Below are 24,766 nucleotides of genomic sequence, written 5' to 3' on the forward strand. Positions count from 1 at the left end.
CACTAATAACAACGTATGTGTTGCATTGTTTGAGCGTATCACACACACACACACACACCCAACAATCATTATACCATCGATGTAACACAATACAGACATACTTAATATTATTGTGTTCCAGTTTGAATTGTGGATGAGCCAGTGTAATTACAAGCACAATGAATAAAGCATATTGAAGGAGTTGTTTTTCCTGCAGTAGTATGTCTGGGCGAATGTCTGTACTCAACTTTTGAAAACAAAACAACATAATTCCTAAGTTCCTAGACTTGTTACAAATGAATAATTTTACTCGTAGCGAACAATGACTACTTTTTATCCCAATGGAACAAGTAGGTTGAATGGTATGCGATCGAAATTATTTTATTGATTTATGTATTTGAAAAAAACATAGGTTACAATTGAATTTAAGCCCCTGGGACCTGAGCTTGGTATAGCTTGCGTTTATGAAAACATGCTTATCAACTAACGACTCGCCCCGGCTTCCCCGGCAATTCTGATACTAAATATACTACAGAATGTCTTACAACGTTCAAAGTTTTCAGTCATTAGACAATACAAACCGCTATGTACCTACGTTTTAAATCTGTAATATCTTCGAGAATATTCATTTGCTCTTCGGTGAAGAAAATCATCGTGATGAAACCTGTATGTGTCTAATTTCAACGAAATTCTGCAACATGTGTATTCCACCAACCCGCATTGCGGCAGCGTGATGGAATATGCTTCAAACCTTCTCCTCAAAGGGAGAGGAGGCCTAAGCCCAGCAGTGGCAAATTTACAGGCTGCTAATGTCTATGGGCAGGGGAGCACTTGCCAATCTACCTAGATATGTCAATTAAAAGTACATATATATGTTACATATTATTTAACAATAATAATAAACTGGTGAAGTAGAGTAATATATTAATACGACTATTAATATTTCGTTTATAAGCTGACAGGTTGTAACTCACACATGCTTGTTTATGAGATAACCGTTACAAGAACTTACATAACGTAATTCTGTTATGACACGTTATGTTCTATGTAAAAAATATTCTTGGAGTATCACGCTTGATTTGTACGTTTAAAATATCAATGCATATTAATTAGTAAGATTTCTCGTTGGCCTAGTGGGTAATGTGTCAGTCGGGCTGCAGTACTGAGTTCGAATCTAGAGTTGTATTAATGAAAATGGGTCCGTGAAGATAATTTCTCAAATTTCCTTATTACCACAAATGCAATTAGACACTCAAATGAAAAAAATAGAAGATACGTGATAGATAAAACTTTTAGATAGAAGAATAAACGTAAAAATTAAAATTCTTGATTTTTTTTGTCGGCTGGGAACGTTGAAATTCTCCGCTTTTCTCTTCTTTAAAAACGTTTGTATTATACATGTAAACCTTCTTCTTGAATCACTCTGTTGATGAAAACCGCATTTAAATCCGTTGCGTGGTTCTAATGATCTGAGCGGGAGGACAGCGCGGATCGAACTTCTTTCATAGTATGTAGAAATTAACATTATAGCTAACAATGATTTAATCGCAATAAGCTTAGTAAACTGTTGTCGGCGTTTCATAGACTTACAGCTTATTTCTGCTCTCTATGTGAGATAAACAGATTACGCGGTCTTCCTTTGCGAGTTTTTTTTTAAATTGAATTAGAAAGCTCATGGTAATTGGTCACTTCCACCCTTAGGTATTGACACTGTTAGACTATTACACTGGCTCACTTACCACTCAGCCGCCATATATCAAATTATTATTGACGTTTAAAGGTAGGAATTGGGTTGCATTCCAGTAAAATGTATGTTTTAAACAAAAATAATTCACTATATGTGATGATAGCTCAAACGATCTTGACGGGTGTGAGAATAGACGTATTATAAGCGATACATAGATTATTTAATAAATTAATAATATTAATAAATAAATATTGTCTTGATTGTTAATTAATTATTTAATAGCTTAATAATAATAACAATAAATAATAATAATATTTTTTATTTATAACATACACTAATTGCACATAAAATAAATTTAAGCTTGAGACGCCTCAATAAGTGTGAAAGGTTTTTTATCAGAGGCTTTAATAATAGGTACAGTGAGGCCAAACTTTTTGTGAATTTTCACTCGCCTATGTTTACTACACCGATTAAACTCCATTCAGTCAGTCAGTCGCTTATCAGTGATCATTTTACAAGTTAAGCTACCGGTTCGAAATAAATATTTTTTCCAAGAATCGACGAAAATATTAGTACATTTTCATCTCCAACAATTAAATTACGAAAAGCGAAAATAAACGAATTCTATCTTCAAGCTTTCTTCATTGTATTTATTGTTAATACTCTTCGTTCAATTACAAATCACCTAGGAGCTGGTGTAGGTCGTTATGCCGCGCTTCTTACACTCGCGATCACATAATGGTTTGAAAATTTCATATCATCGTAATTGATGCGGCGTCACGTACAATTACGGTGAAATCATCGGTGTATTGTGACTACTGTTTTTATTGCCGGTTATTTTTAGTAGAATCTACATTCTGAACCGGCGGTAGTTTTGCGTTAAGTGCAATTCGATAAAATGACTATTCAGAATATAATAAATATAGATATACAATGAGCCGAGATGGCCCAGTGGTTAGAACGCGTGCATCTTAACCGATGATTTCGGGTTCAAACCCAGGCAGGCACCACTGAATTTTCATGTGCTTAATTTGTGTTTATAATTCATCTCGTGCTCGGCGGTGAAGGAAAACATCGTGAGGAAACCTGCATGTGTCAAATTTCAACGAAATTCTGCCACATGTGTATTCCGCCAACCCGCATTGGAGCAGCGTGGTGGAATATGCTCCAAACCTTCTCCTCAAAGGGAGAGGAGGCCTTTATCCCAGCAGTGGGAAAATTTACAGTCTGCTAATGATATACAATAAATAGTTCCCGATTCTAATCTATACACAACTATTGTAGATTCGATTTCGATAAAGTTAAAGACGATTAGAGAAAAGAAACGCCAATCTGATCTGAAATTGATGTTATTAACAAAATTATCGAATTCGCTTGAAGAAATTGTGAATGCTTAAAATGTTTAAATGGCCGTCGGTCAAGTTTCATATTAACACTGAAGATATATTCGTCTCTTCCCTCTCTTAGCGAAAAGTTAATCCGTTGAAAGTTGATTGTCTAATTAACGGACGCTCGTCAGGCGACGTTGTCGATTGTCACACGTCACACTGATGACGACAAAAAACGTTTGAGCCGCGAGACGTAGGACGTGTTTCTTGTGAGATTTTTCAAGCCGTATATTAATTATCGAACTTCTCTGCCCAGCTGTGGGAAACTAACTTTGATTATCATGAAACACTTTTTTATTATTTTATTCTCGTTGCTATTTCGATTACCTTGCTATATAAATAGAAATGTATGTTTGTTTGTTCGTCCGCTGTACGTTTCTGAAACATTGGCCCGTGATTATCTCGTCAACAGTTTGTGAAACTGAGAAGCACAGCTTCTTATATAACGAATAAGATAAACCGAAACGCGATGCATGTTCTGGTACAAGTTTTATCTATATAATATTATTTCATATACAATTTACAAATAATTTATTAGTATGGATATATTTTTAAATTCGAGTGATATAATCCAAATTCCAATTTTGAAAAACTAACAAGGATTTCTTGTTCATATAATGTTTTCTAAATTAATTAATATATCATCATATCATATAATCTGTTTTAAATAATTTCCAAATGTCAATTCGAATTTAGAATGTTATTAAAAATAAGAATTTGCAGAAAAATAGAGTCTATGCAAATGCAAGCCACAGATTAAACTATGTTTATTACTTAAATGTCAAAATAAGTGATGCAGATAATAAACTAATTAATTTATGGGCAGTGAAACCGCAGCTACTATCGTTTCACTTTTGTGTAAATATCTAGAGATATTTGAATAATTAAGGATCGACTAAGTTTATTCAATTTCTTACTTGAAATGTTTTTAAAGATGGCACAAACATCGTGCAAAATTTGCTACAATGCGTTTTTTTTAAATGTATCTAAAGTATTTATATATTTAAAGACCTCCGTGGTCGAGTAGATTGTACACCGGTTTTCATGGATACGTCACTCCGAGGTCCCGGGTTCGATTCCCGGCCGAGTCGATGTAGAAAGAGTTCATTAATTTTCTATATAGTCTTGGGACCTTGTTTGTGGTACCGTCGTTACTTTTGATTTTCCATAACACAAGTGCTTTAGATACTTACATCGGGATCAGAGTGTGATGTTGTCCAATATATATATTTATTTATCATTTAGTATTTCGCCATCCTTTAATCGCAGCATCAAATAAGAGAGATTCAACATCCGCTCAATAAACCATAGCTAAAAAAAACCACACATCGATCTGTTGCTGTTCCGGTCATTAAACTATCTCAAAATAAAAACATACATCGGTCTGTTGCCGCGAGAAAGAAACACAAACTATCAAGATAAGAAAAAAAAAATACATTTAAATTATCATTAATTAAAATGTATTATTTTTATACAGGCCGTAATAACATACAGCTTACAAAAAAAAAAACAAAGAGTTTAAACATTGCTAAACCACTAACCTACCCACGCTCCGACTACCTTGCCATAGTTAGAAATAGTCAAGTCCTTATAAACTCGAATGCAAGGCAACCTGTTATAATAACAATTAACATTGTAGCCAGTCGACTGTGAACAACGTAAGAAACATACCGTTCGCCTTCTCCATAATGAGAGAGAATCGAATCAGTTAATTAGATCGGGGTTGGAAATAACTGTTTACGGTATAAAAAACGACGACGCATCAATGCAATCGATAATATAAAATACGTAACGGACGCGTTCCCACGTCGAAGAGCTTCGCGGAATAAGGACGCAGCGCAAAAAACTATTGTATTACAAATATGGATGAACACAAACTAGTATTGTCGTTTATACTCTTCTTTGATTTTTATGTTGGTTCTAATTTAATAACTACGTCTCGACTTGTTAGAGGGCCTATTCTAAAGCACAATCTCGAAACTCACCTAGAACTCTGCTTGATATGACTATTATATTGATAACAATTATTAGCGTATTACTAGTAAGTCGAATTTCTAAATTTCACGTGTGATATTCGAATTACAGAATATTGATATGAATATTGATGTCCGTATCGAGTTGAACACGTCGTTTGACGAAATTTTGTTTGTAGGAAACAATCAGAAATATAATATTCGCGAACTTATTGATTACACAATTATTCAAATAATATCCTAAGCTAAAGCCCCACGTACATATCATAACACAAACATAGATGTATGTGTGTATATACAGATAAACAACAATGAGGCTTAAATAATTTATTTCTCATAGAAACATAAAGTTCACTTACAATGAGATACAATCAATATTCTATAATGGGACGTGACAATATTTATACCTCTCGAACGCTTAATGTAGACATCTGTCAACAACGCTTCATTAAAACTTTGATTAAATTGTATATACGTATACTTTTACGTTTTGATTTAAAAACATTCATGCTGTCCGCACCTTTAATATGATTAGGTAAGTTATTATACGGCTGCACTCCCTCAAACAGTATGGTTTTTTTTACCCGACTCTGTACGTACACCAGTTAGCCTTAATTTATCCCTATTTCTTAAATTGTGTTTAGTTATTATTTTATCAATTTTGGTGTTAGAGTTATTATTAGATAATACTACCACACCATAGAAATCAATTTATCTTGTGAGAAAAACAAACTGGTGGTGGGGTTTAGGGGGCCGCCAGAAGGTATTCTACCGCCAAACGGTATCAATTGAATCAAGTAGATGTAATATCGTATGTCGTACTGCTGGTATTGTATTTCTTAAATCGTCTTTGAGGGGGGGTGGGGGTGACCATTTACTATCAGGTAGACTATTTTCTCGTCTGCCTTCCACACATAAATTAATAAAAAAAATACATATTCATAAGCGTTTAAATAATGTGAAACTAAACTTGACTAAATTGTCATTAAATAATATTTATGGTATACGTGTAGTGCTAAATGGCAAAACTAGTTCTTCGACACAGTGGGGGGTGCCATAAGTTAGGCAAACATGTAAGGCCAAGACAATGATTATTCTAAAAATCAGGCAATATTGAAATTTAGACAATATTCGTTCACGAACACAATAATTATGAATTAGAGTGCCTGCTGTCCGGAAAATCGGATTCCGGACGAGATTAAAATTAGTATTAGTTCAAATATAGTTTCGTACTGTTGGTCCCATCCTAAATCGTATGTATATTATGTGATCCGGTCGTATTCAGTTCGGTTTAACAGGACTCTACTATACTTTTGACCATTTTGTAAAAGCTGACTGACTATAACGAAAATAATAACAAAACAATTTATACATGATTAAATCTATTGGTTATACAGATCTGTATTGTTCGTAATGCATCCGATTATGATATTTAACGTTCACGTGATAAGGACTATTTTAAAGCAAACGAAAGGTATAGGAAGGCGCGTAATAAGTGCCTCGTTGTGGGCAGGTAACCGCAATACCATCATTTATATAACGCCGCGTACGATGGTAGTGTCATGTTACAAAGTGGGCATCGAAAAGGAAATAGTTCTTGTTCAGGTTTTCTCTTTAATGGCTACTATTAAGTTTAGAATTTAAACGCGCTTTCCACTCGATTTTCTCTTCCCGGAAAAGTCTTAGTACAATGTTTAGTCCATATGTTACGAGCGTTTCTTGTCACGACTGACATGCCTTGACGTTATACAATAATAAACTTTTATATTTATATGCTTAATTTTTTTTAAATGTGTTTGTTAAAGTTCGATTTAAGGTTTTTTTAAAACGAACCTTTTTAACCTACTACTACAAATCGTAGAGATTTTTTATTTACTAGCTGTGGTCTGTAAAACATGTTACTATAGTTCGTTGTTTGGCAGTAACACAAAGCCCTACCCAAATGTGGTTTGTTAAAATATATTTATTTATTTTCGGGACACAAACAGTACAATAGAACAGTAATATGAAAAAACAATAAAATAATGCATAAACCAATCAAGTTTCTAATGAAATCTATTACAAATTAGAAGCAGGAAGTATAAGGATAAGGACTAGAATAGTTATTTAAAGAATTAAAAAAAAAAATTACAAAAACAAAAATCAATTAATATTAGTAATAAAAAAATTAAAACATTAAAAAAATAAATAAACATTAATTACATAACATTAATTAATACAAGACAAAATTAACATTCATATATATATATATATATTAGATGTACATATATATATGTACATTTAATACTTTATAACACTAACAAATACATGTTTATTTTTCTCTATTTATAATCACGATTATTATGAATATTATCAACAGTGTCATTGTTCATGGGTTATAATGTTTGAGTGATTTCGTCATGTCTGTAGTTCGCCTTATGCTGTTGTATGTTATTGTCAACACAGAGACGTACGTGATCGCTGCGTACTGTCGCGTCGCGGTCTATTTCCCTGCAGTTTCACTAATTTGCATTAAATAACCGATTCAACGAGATGCGTGTGATTTAGAGATCATTATTACATTAATACATCATACCGACTGACAAGTTTATCGACTAACACTTGTTATAATAAGTCGAAATGTTTTTATATTATTGTTATATATGTACTTTTATATTCTTATTAGGCTTTGTCGTTCTTGTGTCGGTCTCTTCGTTTCGTTCGTTTAATTAAATATATTATATAAATTTGACTTCGAAACTAACGAAACAAACCACTCCGAACGTAATCAATTCTCCTAGTAAGGACTATTTATTTTTTTGACGTTTGGTTGTTGCTCAATTTATTGACTCAATACTATTAAATTTTATATAAATCTATATTAGATTTATTTATATAAATAATAAATCAGTGCTTTCTAAACTTGAATATATTATAACATTATAAACAAACATTTTCTATTAATCTCGAGACGTAGAGATAAACTCAAACGTAGACACAGTTACAGATGATATCCTATTCGTTTAATTACATTGACTGGCAAGCAATATAAATAACAGTCTCCCTTATAAATAACGCTGCGATCTAGGAAATAATCAATATTTATTTACATAAGGATTGTAAGACTGCTTTTGCCCAGCACTGGGATGTTTACGTATACTTCTTTACTCTCCATAGAGTAGTTCAAGTACCGTTCCTATAGTAAAAAGATCATTCTTGTAATTTGTTTATAGTGTAGTAGGACTTTATTTACCTTAGAATTATTTATATAGGCTTTAAATCTATACTGATATTATAAGTATCAAAGTAACTCTTGTTTGTTACCCTTTCACGACCAAACCACTGAGCAGATTTACTGTAGTAAGCTTGAGACCCAATGAAGGACATAGGCTACATACCTACTACCCGATAACCGACCTCTAAAACGAGCAAAGCTACGGGCGAAAAATAGTTATTACATATCAAAATATACTTTATTCAAGTAGGCTTTTACAAGCACTTTTGAATCGTCATTTAACATACTATTTAAAGTAAAGCTACCACCTGTTCGGAATGTAGATTCTACCGAGAAGAACCGACGAGAAACTCAGTAGTTACTCTTTTTCAATATCTAAAAATACAGTCATGTTTGTTAAATACAATTATATATGTATGTTATGTCTCCTGCCTGGAAGTCAACAAGCATTAACTCCACGCTTTTTTATCATCGATATAATCTTGTAACGCCTTCTTTACCAATGTATTTACATATTGACACAAATCATGACCACTTAACGTAGAAATGGTAACATCAATTACTCGTTAAATTGCCTCTGGGCGAAAAATGAGCCCGCCTATATATCTATATAAATATTACTTATCCATACATCGATTTATTGCGTTGGTTATAATTATATCGTTATATTACATGCACCATTATTTGTATATATGATACGTAATATAGTTCTAATTTTTAATGATTTATTATGAAAATTAATCAGTATCGGAAATAATGTCCATTTGAATTTTGCATTTGAATTTAAATATTGTATATATCTTTTATGTTTGACGTAATATGTCCAATGAACTCGCGATCAGGTTGAATCATGTTCGAATATCCGGAAATGCAAATGAGTGTGCGGTAATGTGGAAATGTTAAGTGATGTATCGGAGCCTTAAGTGTAAGTTCGGCTTTTTTTAGCAGTTGTCAAGATTATGTTCGAAATATGAGTTTTTTTTTTTTTTTTTGGAACAAATGTAATTAACAGAATGATGGATGTTTAACAAAAAGGTTTTAGTTCAAATAAATAACATATGTGTCTCAATAAAAGCATGAGTGTCCATAAAGTACTTTAAAAGTCAAAATGTTGCAATCTAAATTAATCAAAATAAATGTATTATTTTATAATGTAACGGGTAAGAATAAGTGCATTTGACCTGGAAATACAAGGACTCGAGCGGAACAAAGATATATTTTTTAAAATTTGCATAACGTCATATGTACCAGTCATTTCATTTTTTGCGTTTATGTAATATTACTAATGTTCCGTCTTTTGGACTCTGTGACAAACTACATCCTCTGCTTGTATGATGTACTTTTGAATAACTGATTGTATGAGCCAAAATGTCTTGGTGATGGGATAAAGACTCGGACGAGGACAATTTTCGATTGCTCCAAACCTCTATCATCAGATCGGAGACAGGTACAGCTTGTCCCAATTACGATTTTTTTTAAACGGCAAAGGTAAATTAAATGAGATACCGTATATTATTCCGTATATTAGTACTTGTTGTCGTTGCAATGTTCTCTAAATGATGAGAGATCTTACATAGCAGTGGACTGATGCGGATAGCACGCGATTGGTTTCATCGACCGCCGCCATTTAAAGAATCACCAACATCACAGGCTGAACATTTTCATAATAAATCACTTCTGTTGGTACAAAAGTTCGAAATCAAAACAATTTTTTTTCAAGTGATATCTTACAAATAAATTCTCCAATAAATACTCCTTGTGTGATTCTTTTCGAATTCAATTTCATCATTGTCATCATTCATAGCCTTTTATGCTTTTTTTTTCGGTTTTGTAACACCGTTTGCCCGAGTAGTCTTCCTTGGGAATGCTTAGCCTGGTTATTTTTTGCGACTACAGCACGTACGGATTATTGAGCCGCAACGCGCCCCCGGTACAGATGAATGACTTATTATGTTACTTAACATAGTATTTACTTATTTGAGTTTAAAATAAAAACGTGTCGCTTATGTTTACAGGAGGAGTTGGAGACACTGCGGGCTAAACTAGAAAAAGTTGAAAGCGAACGGACGCATTACAAGAACGAGACGGAAAAATTCGAAAATAAGGTAAGATTAGTGATATCCGTATTTTTAAAAGGTCTTATACGAGTTAACGGGTACTGTGGATAGTGCTAATTTGAACTGCATGAGACTAGACCTCGTCTCGATAAGAATGTCATATAATTTTTCCTCATTAATGTACCTTTTCCATTTTACTACGTAATAATGTTGTAAATCTCATTATAACACACAATTGATCTTACAAGGAGATATGTCTTAACTAAATGAAGAAATGTACAAGTCGGGCTTATCCCAAGAGAGTTCTTTGAGGTACTTAGAGTAGATTAAAGTCGGTGAATAGTATTAAACCTCCAAAAATATCCTCCACTCCTCTAGAGAAGGTTTGGAGATTAGTTCGCTTTGCCAAAGCCAATGGCTGCATATACATGTGACATAATTTCATAATTTTCATACACATGCATGTTTTCTTCACCACCGAGCATGAAATTATATTATAAACACATATTAGGCAAAAAATTCAGAGTTTGAACACATTATCTTCAGTTGACATTCACGTGCTATAACCACTGAGCTATATCGGCTATTTACTTTCATCCAACTAGACTCACCACGTAGGTGATCAACGAGGGACAGATAACAGATAAGGCACGCCAGATATGCGTTTTATACGATTACCGGTTAAACGTAACCAAGGAAATTAATTAATATTTACCGTTGCTGAATAGCTATTACTTGGACTTATCTTATGGTGCGTTTCCACTGAAATCATTTGCAATTTCCGTATTTGCAGTTCCTAAAAAAGTCAGTGACGATTACGTAACCATTATGTTGTAGTTTAAAATTATCACAGTAACTTTTGTGATCATTGCGTGTTGAATACATAAATATTGACAATTTTATTTTTGTAATGCAGCTATGTATATGGTTCTTTATCTAGATACCTATATAATATGCTCAATTTTATGATGCATATCGAAAACAAAGTAATATTCGTAATTAAATACCTACTTGAATATTTAAAACAGAACCGGTAAACCTTGACTCAGGTCAATAACTTCGTTATCAAAAATATTATGTGAATTCCTTTAAATATATAAGCACAATCGAAATTTGTAACTTGTCAAAATTTGCCAAATTTAAAGAGATATTTTGCCAGTGATTGCCACGTCTACCGGAGATGTGAAACACCTAAATGTATTATTAATAATCTATTAAATAAAAACATAAGATTATATTTTACTAATAAATTTTGTAGCATACAAAAGATTACGTAACATCTGCAACAGAATGTGCAGGGACGCAAAACGTCGCTACATTCACTCAACAATCAAAAATCTCTGTCAAACCCAAGTTTGGAGTTTTTTAAGGTCAATGGGTGTGGACAAAACTCCTGTAGCCTGCCACAGTTCCGTTGACCTTAAAGCACTAAATTCTTTCTTCACTAGCCCTCCCACTACTGTAGATCCTATAACGAAATCAGATACTCTTTCTTATTTATCTTCTCTTGAACCACCAAACTGTCCCTCTTTCTTTTTCCAGTTGGTTTCTGAAGATGTTATCAAGAAGTGTGTCCGTTCTATTTCCACCAAAGCCATTGGTAGCGATAGCCTCAGCCTTAATATGATACTACCAGTGTTGGATGACATTGCACCAGTGATCACCCACATTATAAATTATTCACTTTCATGCAATGTCTTCCCAACACTCTGGAAGAAGGCTATCGTTATACCTCTTCCCAAAACCAGCAATCCTACTTCTATGTCCCAATATCGTCCTATATCTATCCTCCCTATCCTCTCTAAGGTAATTGAGTCCATTGTACACGAACAACTTTATTCCTTTCTTACAACTTACAACCTGTTATGTCCTTTCCAATCTGGCTTTCGTCCATCCCACAGCACTGTTGGTGCCTTGCTGAAGATAACGGAGGATGTGCGGTGGGCTATGGATAACACCAAGCTCACTGCAATTGCTCTGTTGGATTTTAGCAGCGCCTTCAACTCCGTTGACTTTGACATACTTCTTGGTTCTCTTCGTGCAGTCAACGTCTCTCCTCTTGTTATTAACTGGTTTCATTCATACCTCTTCGGACGCCAGCAATGTGTAAAAACCGACGATTCCTCGTCAGATTGGTTAGAGCTCACGGCTGGTGTCCCTCAAGGCGGCGTACTTTCACCATTACTGTTTTCTGTTTTTATTAATAACATTTCCCGATTTATTACTTCTCCCTTCCATCTGTATGCAGATGATCTACAGCTTTATCGACATTTTAGTTTGGCTGAGCTACCCAGGGCTGTTGATTTACTGAATATGGACCTGTCTGCTATTCAGTCGTGGGCTATATCTTTTGGCCTTCTTGTGAATCCCAAAAAATCACAAGCTATAATTGTAGGCAGTAGCAGGCTTAGAAGCAAGCTAGACTGGGGGCTAGTCCCCAAACTACTTTATGACGGGATTCCAATTTCTTACTGCGATTCAGTAAGGAACTTGGGTCTTATTATTGACTGCAATATGTCCTGGGTAGCCCAAGTCAATGATGTTAGCAAGCGGATACACTACACTTACCACTCTCTTAAACGTCTCCAATACTTTCTCCCTTTCAGCACAAAAATTATGCTAGCGCAATCTCTTCTTCTACCAATCCTCGACTACGCTGATGTGTGCTATTTGGATGTGACTGAGGAGCTACTTAATAAATTAGAGCGTCTTCAAAACCTGGCTATTCGGTTCATTTACGGTCTACGTAAATATGACCATATATCTGCATTTCGTAATCAACTTAAATGGCTCCCTATCCGCCTTCGCCGTGATATGCACATCCTGTCAGTCCTTTTTAATATTCTTAATGATCCAAATTCTCCTGCTTACCTTCGCTCCCGTTTCAACCTTCTTCCTCCTCCAACACGTTCCAGACGTTCCTGTATTACTTCAGAGTTAGTAGTGCCTAGAGGTAATACAAAGTTTCTGCTTAACTCCTTCACGGTACGTGCAGCAAATCTCTGGAACAGTCTCCCAAAACACATTCAAAAGAGTCCAAACATCAACCTCTTTAAAAAAAGAGTAAAAGAGCACTTTCTCTCACTACTTTCATAAATTTTGACAAATTTACTATTATCTTTTAGTTTATTTTTTATTTTTACAGTAGATATATTTATAATATTTGTGTATTTAGATGTAGTATAAGTATAATAATTTAGTATATATGTATTTATTATATTATAGATATTTATATAAACGTAATACATATTATATTAAAATTATTTTATATTATATATATTATATTATATTAAAATTGTTTCTTTTATATATTATTAGTAAGAGTATCTAATGTTGCACTACTTATACCTGCTACATAACACTATCTCTTACAGCTGTGGGTTGGCTGGAAGAAATTTCTTTTAGAAATAAGCCCGCCATTGTGAACAATAATCTCATGAGTAAAATTACCATGTAAAAAATTTCTCAGTGCAATAAAGAGTATTATATATAAATATCAACAGTCCTAATTACGTTTGCATCCGTGTAGATCTTAATTTTTTTTTTGCACTTACTCGCACAGGAATGTCGCGTTACGTTAAATACATATAAAGATACTTTACTACGTAAATCGAATCCTCCAAAACCTCAATCCAAAAACATGTTACTGGTAGTCTTGAAGAAGTATTCTTACAACAGCATAATGTCTGCGGAATGTAAAAATACTTTTAACTACATTAGTTATTGAATAATCATTGTGGAATTTTTAAATTACGATCCACAATTAAACTATATTTAATTAGTGTCATGAGATCAAGAATGGATTTCATATTGTAATAATTTGTTCACGTAATGTTTATATTGTATGACTTAATTTAGTATGTATGTAAAGAAATATTAAAAACTGCGTCTCTACAAGTCATGAGCTCGTGGAAAATGCTAGCCACGTTGAATTTTCAACTGTAAAGATCCCATTTTAATGTTCGGCCACCTCCACCGATTTAAACTGAGAAGAACCGGCAAAGTTATTACTTATTAATATATTTAATAAAACAGTTTGAATAATTAATTTTAACACTATTTTTTGCGTAGGGTTATAGACCAGAATATCTAGTAATTGTATACGGTACCGGTTCTGATATATATATATATCCGGTCCGGTATATATATATATATATGTATATATTTTAATAACTTGTCCAAGACAAGCTCTGGTCGTCCAAGGTGTCATTACAGTAATGACCTAAGCAATGCGGGACAAGTGGTTTGATCTTGGTAATACGTGTTTTTTGGTTGGTTAACTTCACTTCACTAGTTATTGCATTTTACTCCTTAATGGCTCGTGATATTCAATAAAAACTTTAATTGCATTAATGAACTCAAGATTTAATTTAACCTTTTTTTTATTTTCAACGTTTAGTTTAGTTAATTATATTAAAATTATAACATATTAAATTAAACGCTAAAACTGTATCGACCCCACATGAATCGAGCGATAATAAATAAATACTTAAACAGGCAAAATTCAGTATCTCTTTATCCTGTTTCTCGAGGACCTGCAAACCTCCTCAAAAATTAGTGAAATCCTTAGCCCAACAGTGGGACGTTAAAGGGCTGTACTTTTATTAAGTAATTATATTGGAATGTAATTTAAATACTGTAGTACTTAAAATACTATACCATAATAAATTTTGAACGTTTATTATCAACAACGCCATCTATCGGATAGATCTTGTACTATCTATAAAGATATAATTACAACGTATTTACTGCAATAACCGCACACGACTTCAAGTACTATATATAAACCTTTCAGCATACCTATTATCCATCTGTAACACTAGATGATGTTGATAAATAAATTAAAACATAATTATGTTTAGAATAATATGTATATGTATTTTTATGTAGAACCTTTCACGAATTGATTTTTGAATTATTTAATACATAAAAATAAATTTATAATTTGGTCCTTTGCCTCTCGAAAAAAAAAGTTTTATAAATATATATTGAAAATAAAAAAGAAAAAAAAAACATTTAAAAACTACAAAGAATTTAATGTTCCTATTACGGAGTTTGTCAGAATCCGTACCTTCAACCTTCGATTAAGACGTCCGCTCTGCTGGACCATTTCGTCTCGGGTTTAAAATCTAGGATTCAATTGGGCATAAATATAGAAATGTACAGCTAGCGACCGTCGCAATTGAAAACAATAGGATTTGATTATTATTAACCTGCGTTCAGTGATGCGAAACGCTTTAACAAGTACAATCAGATACAAAATTATTTCATACATTAAATGAGGCTTACTAACCTAACTTTAAAGTTTAAACCTCATTTACCAAAAGAACCTTTGGTGTTTAAGACTTTATTCCTTCCCGATGACGAAGTGTATGTGTATGTATGTAATGTGTGTAATTTTTTGGAAAGTCTTCAATCCATTTATATATTTTACGTTTATTATTATTTATATTTTTTATTGTTACTGAACCGATTTTGATGATATTTTTTTCGTTGGGTTGAGTAATTTATTATTTATAGTGTTTCATCGGTGCTGACATTGTTCAGTTTAATGAAGCGAATTTCCGCAATCGTTTTGATTTACACTATTTACGTGCGTGTTTTGCTTAATAAAATTCTAATTTATTATTATATATAACAATACTATCGGCACTAATAAATTCGTATCGCTATCGAACATCCTAGTGAAACTTGTCAAACTATACGGTCCAGTTTTTTTTTTTTAATATACAATACCCTCCATATGGAATCTTCATTTACGGGTTTCGCAGGTGACTGTACGAAGCCGCTCTCCTTGGTGGAATTAAGTCTCATGTCAACATCTTAGTTACTATTATATTTTGTGTTCGTGTTTTCAAAGCGAACGCTAAATCGACAGTTGTATCGAACGCGATAAAATTCGTTAAAATATTATCGATTTGATTTGAAATTCTTTGAAAATTTCGTAATAATATTTTAAACGAGTTTTGAAGACAATCGGGTCATAATAATAATTAATCATTAATTTTAAATTAAAATCGTATTAAATCGATAATCGTTTTAAAACCACATCGTTTAAGTGTAGTTAGTTTAAGTTAAGTATTAATTAAAGCGAGTCGTTCATTGATTCGTTATTGCTTCATGGATCAACATCACAAATGCATGTAAGTAGTATCTTAATAATATTTAAAAAAGTAAGTCGAAAGTGATTTCGCGGGTTCCTATTTTGTAGTTCATAATTTGATTTGATGTTTGGAGTTCGTTTTGTGATCGTTAGAGCAAAGACGGTGTGTCTTGTTGTCGAGTGATTTTTCTTTTACCTTTATGACGAACACATTGTAACCGATATGCCTGTGAGTAACTTTTTATATAGTTTAATTTATAAATTATTCGTAAGCTATTTTGAAGAGTCCTATTTCGTAGTTCATATTTTTGATTTTGCGTTTGGAGTTTTTTTATTAATTTCTATTGAGGAAAGTCTGTGGTTTTTGATGTAATCGTAAAAGTATAGTTTATTAAGTGTAGCTAATTTCCATGGGAGGTGCGATACGTATCAATTTGATTAAAAAAAGCTGATTCGACGCAATCAGTCCTGGTGTCCGTTGACAGTACCATGCCAGAACTAAACATAAGTGCAAACAAGTTCACCTATGGGTAACCATATACAGTATAAACTCAATACGATGAACAATACGTATAATGTTAGTAAGTATTGATTGATTGTTTTTTTTTTTTTAAATTAAGACAATCCTTCATATATCAGACTTAACTGCAGTTTATATAAAATTGCGCACATATTTTTAACTTTGCCGATTCATAAATTTAAATCATTTGTAATAAATACATTAATAAAAAAAAGCATTTGATTCTAAACAAGATTACAAAGATGATAATAAAGCGTGGAGCTAATAATCGTTGACTTCCAAGCGGGATATATAATATACATATATAATTAATTGTATTTAACTAAAATAGTTTTGTATTTTAAATGTTGAAAAAGTGTCACTACTTAGTTTCTTGTCGGTTCTTTTCAGTATAATCTACATTACGAGCGGGTGTAGCATCATTTACAGTTTTCGTAAAAGCCTTCTTGAATAAAGTATATTTTGCTCTTAAGAAAACATAATATCCTGTCGAAAGTTTTAATTCGCGCTCTGTCGTGCCAACGATTACAAATGAAAAACACCTACCTCTACCTTGACTCACGAATTCTTGTGGAAAGTTTATAGAATTAGTTTCATACGTCGATGTTTTTTTTTTTTTCTAATTGTATTTATATCGTCTCGGTCAAGGAAACGTGTATACATACATTGGCTATGATGTTTATTTGTGTATTTTTATTTTGAGAATAATTGTGTTGGAGCGTGGGTGACGGTGTTGGTATGCCACTTAAAAAAATTGTAATGAAATATTTTTTTTTTAAATTGGTATGATAATTTAATCAGAGAATTGAGCATGTGGATTTCAACCGACTATCTAGAAGATCTAGATTCAAATCCGGGAAGTTTTCGTGCCCCAAATTTGTGTTTGTATTTGATCTCGTGATCGGATGCGAAGGAAATCTGCATGTGGCGGATGGACTTCTATACCATAAATATAATATTGGAGCATGAGTAACATATATATAAAATGATCGAGTATATATTAGTTTTCGGCCGAAGCTTCCCACACGTGTGAGGGTGGAGGTGAAGAATATAAATTTTGAAGGTGTAAAGTAAATTATTCCGGGATATAAAGTGCCAAATTTTATTTGTATTGGTAATGAACACAAAATAGGCACAGAGTGGTGCTTGCCCGGTTTTGAACCCGGAATCATCGGTTCAGATTCACGTGCTCTAACCACTGAGCCGTGATGGCTCTACCTATACGCGCGATGCGTCGCGAAACTAAATCGTATACCTATATATATGCAAGTCGTCGAACTCACAGAATTATAACATAATTAGATTGTTTCAATATTCCAGACTGAAATAAAAATGTTTAAAATTCAGGTCAAACGAGTCATGCATAAAATTACTTCGTAAAAACATTTTTTTAAAGCGTACCGTGCTAGCTTGCAGCCTCTGTCAAAATTTGCTGTAAAACAAACGAACGCAATTCGTTTATTATACCTAATAGTTGTATGACGTACGTGCGTCAATATATACGGATTGCCTTACTAATATCGGTAAGCCGATCGTTACGTAAGTGAATACGTAAGGATGGACAGGGCGATGCACACAGACGTAATGTTCCAACTTCGAAAACTGTAGTATTGAGTACGGACAGATCTCGTCTGCTGATCTTTCGATTGCTCATATTTTTATGTAATTTATGTAGACGGACTAATGCTTTACTGCCGGCCGCAGATCCGGACGTCCTAAGTTCACACTGAGCTCATATAATTCGTCTGCCCATGAACTTTTTCTATTGGTTAGCAGAGCAACTATACGCGTTTCTTGCCGTATTTTCTCGCTAGAAGCTGCTTCCCGAAACGGTGGTAGTGTTTAAAATTGACGTTTCAAAAACGTTGTATTGTAAAGTTTACTTGTATAAAATATATTCGATTTGGTATGTTTACAAGTAGTAACATTATACGATAATGTCATGGCGAGTGAGAGACCCCTGTCTGTTACGTTTGTATGAGCTTAGCATTAGGTTGAAACTTGTCCAATTCCCGATGATTTATTTTACTGAAAATAACCCAACGTTAGAGAAAATTATAAATTTAATGCTGTTTATTGCTAATTATTATCAAGAAATGGCAAATAAAATTTTACTTCTGGAAATTTCGGTTGCCTCGATATAAATATATGAGATGTGTCTCGTTGGCGTATTTTCGGTTGATCTCATAGCTTTTGTTAAAATAACTCAAGGATTTAAGATACGAAACTCAACATCAACCATACATCTTGTGTCACAATTGTGACTTTCTGACAACTTCATTTTGATTTTGTGAAAACGAATAATTTATTCATAAATTGTTATTTATTTAGCAATAAACCCGTGCAGTATAACTCTATTTATTGTTATTATATTTATTTTTATTACTAACAAATGTTCGGGATCGTTGACAAATCAAATCAAAATATACATTCTTCAAGTAGGCTTTTGAATCGTCATTTAACAAACTGTTTAAAGTACCACCGGTTCGGAATGTAGATTCTACCGAGAAGAACCGGCAAGAAACTCAGTAGTTACTCTTTTTCAACATCTAAAAATACAGTCATGTTAGTTAAATACAATTATATATGTATGTTATGTCTCCTGCCTGGAAGTAAACAAGCATTAACTCCACGCTTTTTATCATAATAATATATAAACATGTAGGTGTACACATTGATATATCTCTATTTTTAACAAGCCTCAGAGCTTATTCCACCACGCTGTACAATGCCGATCGCTCAGCTCCACAAATAATAATTAATCAAAATTAAAATATTTTCTAATTAAATAATTACATAATTCTTATAAGCTTTGATTAATCGCTTTTTATAACTTATGTAATTTTAGTAAATTATTAATCACAGTGAAATGTTTCATTGAAATGAATTTAATAATTTTGATTACGACTAATGGTAGTGATTATAGTGTTACATAAAACAACATATAATTACATATTATATAAGTTCATTAAACGGTTATAAAATGTTTATAAACAAATCACATAACTATGATGTTTTGGCATTGAATGGAACGACTGAATCCTATCCTTACTCGCAAATGTGTGTGTGTGTGTGTGCTTAGTACCGAATAAAAGCAGAAACACATTATCCCTAAACACCAAACTTTATTCAAATAACGTCTCCAAGTTTTAAAACCAACGGTTCGGAATGTAGACCTTTATTATCATTCGTTAAACTTTATATTAGGTTTAAGAGTGTATAACTTTTGCTTTTGTTTTTTTATTATTTTTATTAGTCGTCTCTATAATATCGTTTCAATCAACAAGACATTCGATTTACATAAACCATTTTAAACTAATATTATATACACAAACAAGAGAATTTCTGTAACTATATAACGCGAAGGCATCTGAGATATATCAATGTTCATTTATATCGAAACGTCCTTAAGCGTAACCTAAAGTCATATATTATATGTACTTTAAAATTAAACTATCTATCTGACGCAAATTCATTCATTTCCATTCATTCGGATCGAATCGGAGTAAGAACTGGGACTGACTGACTGACTGACTTCATAACATAAATATTGATCTAGATTGAATTACATTATGTATTGCATACATAACACGTAGACTTGGGTCTGACTTCAATTAATACAATTAAATATAATAATAGTTTGACTATATAGAGTTTGAAACAAATTGTCTTATTAGGGTATTTGCTAATACCTGTTTAGTTTGATAAGGTACTTGTAGGTTTAAAATTTGAACACTTTTATAAATATTCTCTACATCAAAAAAGTTTAAAGAATGAAGTTCATACTATTGTAATTCTTTCGTATTCGCAAAGTGGTGATATGCGTAGCATAGAATATTTTTCCGACTAATTAACGTTGTCGAAGCTCAACGACTTAGTTACATGCGTAGGATTGCGTAATTATTTCAAATATATGACGGATGTCGAAGCATTGGCGTGCATCGGGTTTTGGCGAGTGTTGTTATTCTATCATTCAACCCGCCATAGCCAGCCCACGAGCTCTACAAATCTATATCGACACGCTTTTATCAAAGTTTAACTCATATACAACTATACAAAGTTTATTTTTGTTTTAATTAATAATAAATACAAAAAAGGAACCATAACAGTTGGTTGTTAAGCCACTGAACCCAATTTAATGAGAATCTGGTATAGAGAATCAACTGTAACAAAAGTAATTAAATTAATTCGGCGCGATATAATTAATTACAGTGTTATGTGATTAGGTTTTAAATGAGCTTCGTCCAAATATATAGAATTCGCAAAATAATAACAAGAATATGTCCAATTCCAACGAACCCGTTTGCGATACGAATTACTCGAAATTCTTATTTACGTGTAAAATATCTAAATTTATACTAAATTAGTATTCTATTAAAACTTTACGAAACCAGTCACATTTTTTGGTTTACTATCGTTACAACGAATTCTTGGCAAAACCAAAATTGTTATTTGCCAAAAATAGAATATTTTTATAAAATTTCTTGCGCGTAAATATATTGTTATTGCGTATTTTCATTTTGCCAAGAGATTATTGAGATTTAAAAAGCGAACCAAAACAACTCTATACTGTAAACAAACGACTGTCGTCGTGTCGTCACAGGACATTCCAATATGGATCATAAATGCAAAATGCTTGAAATCTATTAATTAAATAAATATTTAACTGAAATGTTTTTGCATGTACAAAACACTGGTTTTATAAAAGTAACTAAAACAGTACCATATGTACGGATCGTTTGGATGGCCTGCAAGTAGTAACGCTGCAAGAAAAATAATTCCGATAGACTTGACCCCGGACTTGGAGGCCGGGCGACAACCACCCTGGGAAAACTTTTACTGGTGGCTCGATCCTCGTTGCAACTGTGGGTACGAATCCCCATCTAGACTCCCATTCATCACCATCTACAATGACATCAATTATCAACGTTCATACTTGAAATAAACTTAATTTTAACAATAAATATATGATGAGAGTAATTAAATTATATTAATAGACCAATATTTAAAATAAACTGTGTTTAGACTTTCTAGTATAATTATAGTTAAATATCTAAAATTTGTTTAGTAAATGCGCTTGCGCAGTCGATACGCAAGGTCGGATTCGTGCGTAAGTAAACACTTCTATGAAGGACTAGTATATTTTGAAGGTTTAACGGGCGTCATTCTGAGTTGCACTTCGACATCTACATAAACTAAAATAGTCGAGCGGCCACGACTGCCCGGCGACCGAGTTAGCCGGCGCAGTGCGTTCGCGAAGCCCTCTCGCGACGGTTCTATTTCCAACCGATGTCCCGACGCACATCGCGCCGTTCGCGACACTAATACTGCACGGTGAAATGGCACTGGACTTTCACCACGGGAAACACTTCCGCTTATGTAGGAAACGAAAATAATACGCGTGAACCAAGATGCCTAACGTAAGCTCGGATATTAAAACTCCGAAAGGAATGAATACCAAACCGCTCAGTATCCAGATACCGGAAACAAAGATAAATGGCACATCAGCTTCGACCAATGGGATACTGTCGCCGAATTCCGAAGGGCTCCTATCGCCTCCCATATTGGATTCGACTCCTAAGAAACCGCCTAAGGCGCCGTTCGCAAGAGCTATTCTGCCTGTAAAGAAATCTAAAACTTTACCAATACAATTCGAAGAGAAAGTTCCATCTCAATTTTGTACCGGTCTCCTAAATGGTAAAAAATTATTTGTCACTAAGCCTTTGAAAGAGGTCCGTACGATCCCTCAGTCAGCACCTGAGAATGGAAATTATTTAACAACTCGTTCGCCTAGTCCATCATACAAAAGGACTATGTCGCTTTCGGTAGAAACAGGTTCCATAGCGGAACTCGCTAAGCGACACGGTTCAAACAGCAACCTACTCATCTCACGGTCACCAAGTCCTTTGTCATATAGCAGTGTGAGAAGTTCTGCTAGCCAATACTCAACGTGCAGTAGCAATGGCACATATGTACCGTTATCTCGCTCCTCCAGCATGAATTCGACACTTTACAATAGAAGTCCAACTCCTCGTCGGATGTTTCCACAGACCTGCGACCGTTCAGAAGCAGTTGACCTAAAGGAATTGAAATCCAAGGAACAGGCTCCCGTTGTTTTTGACGCAAATCTATCATTTGTTCTTGGTTGTAAAAAACAACCTGTGAGACAGAGGTTTAAACCAATCGCAGCTCATTTGGAGGAGGGGACATCGTCAAACTATTTGAGCTCAAAGATCGACAACTTTCTGAAAAGAACCGATCATGTTATGGATGAATGGAGAAGATTAGGTCACAAAGGTGAACCTGATCTGGACGTGTATTATGACGGCAAAAGAAGGAAAATTGGAAGATCTAAATCGGCCACCAATATCATGATCAAGGGTTTTACTCTATTCAGTCGCAGCGGAAGTAGAGCTAGTAGCGTCTGTCGATCTTCCAGAGGAATCTCTGAGGATAGGACAACCGTTTCTGAAATGGACGAGGTCAGTAAATAACGTAGTTAACATTATTAATGCTATTAATATCGCACTCGTGAGATGTGTAAATGTAAAGAAAATTGTTAATATGTGTTAATGAATAATAATCGTTGGCTATTAGACAGCTTCACGCGCTGGTGATGGCGCTTAAGAATCGGCCGCTATTACCGCACGGACGCGACGTTTGCCAAAAGCTTTATTTTTTCATTGTTGACTTCATACGCTAGCTTTTACAAATGCGTAAGATTTTTGGCTGCCAATCATCTCGAGTGTGCGTTGTCAGTTATAGAAACGGGAAGTTTATATTATCTATTATAATTTTGAAATTCAATAATAATGATTTGATGGGTGTACGGATTTAAACCGATGGGAAATTCCGAATGCGCTTGGCAAGCGACGATGCGTTGTGGCAAATGCAGATCCATCAAATAGTTGTTACAGTTAGACCTCCCACTCTCTGCTAACGTGTTCCAATTTTAAACTGTTCTCTGAATTATCACCGAGTCGTTAGTGTCCATTCATCATTATAATATACGTAATCATTTTGTTGTATAAACAATCAAAATGAAATTGTATAAATAACTATTTTTTTTTATCCCACACATTAAAAATCTATGGACAAGACCAATATATATTCGATAATTTTATAATTAATTTTTGTCTTTGTTTTCTTCAGCGATTGCGACACATCGACACTCGATCGAACGAATTGGTACAAAGATTTCTCATTGGTCTAAATAGTTTCTGTATAGACAAATTCACTCACGAAAGCTTCTATTCATAACAAACGTAATTAAACATAAATGATGAGTAATATATAAATTATATATATTGTTTTTAATCACGTCAATGTTAGCCTTAAACTGCGGTTTCAAACCGGGGACTGAAGCACCGATTTTTCATGTGCCTACATTGTATTAAAGTATACTTTTAATCTCTAACTATATCACATAAATATACATTATTAGTCTGATAAAATAAAATTCCACCCTATTCTTCCACCCAGACCCTATTCTACCAACCCGCATTGGATTGCTGATACACACCAAAATGTCATCCTTAAGAGGAGATGTTGCTATTGTTTAATGTGCCTTTTCTCATTGTAATATTTGTAACAGAATGTTGCAATAATAACATACCGTAACGAACCCTGAATCAAAATTATTGACAGCTTACCTCGCTCTAGATTATATATGCGATGTTTAATGTCTTTCCTACGCTACGAAATGTAATAAACGACTTTAATACTTGTAACAGTGTCGACACAATTTGTTTAAAACGATTACAGAATCATTATACACTATTCCAAGTGTTATTAGATATTTGTTTACACTAGTATAAATACAATGTTACTTTAGGTAATAAATTA

General features: G+C 33.5%; 1 protein-coding gene across 3 annotated transcripts in view; it reads left to right on the plus strand.

Annotated features, from left to right (window-relative positions):
• The window catches only part of LOC125071702 (unconventional myosin-XVIIIa), a 219,568-nt gene that overhangs the window by 184,774 nt on the left and 10,028 nt on the right, over window positions 1-24,766 (plus strand). For all 3 annotated transcript variants that reach the window (XM_047682047.1, XM_047682048.1, XM_047682049.1), the window contains one exon: window positions 10,257-10,346. In XM_047682047.1, the coding sequence (XP_047538003.1) occupies window positions 10,257-10,346 (90 nt within the window). The remainder of the gene's footprint in view (window positions 1-10,256; window positions 10,347-24,766) is intronic.

This window comes from Vanessa atalanta, chromosome 20, assembly GCF_905147765.1.
Source record: "Vanessa atalanta chromosome 20, ilVanAtal1.2, whole genome shotgun sequence".
Classification (NCBI taxonomy): domain Eukaryota; kingdom Metazoa; phylum Arthropoda; class Insecta; order Lepidoptera; family Nymphalidae; genus Vanessa; species Vanessa atalanta.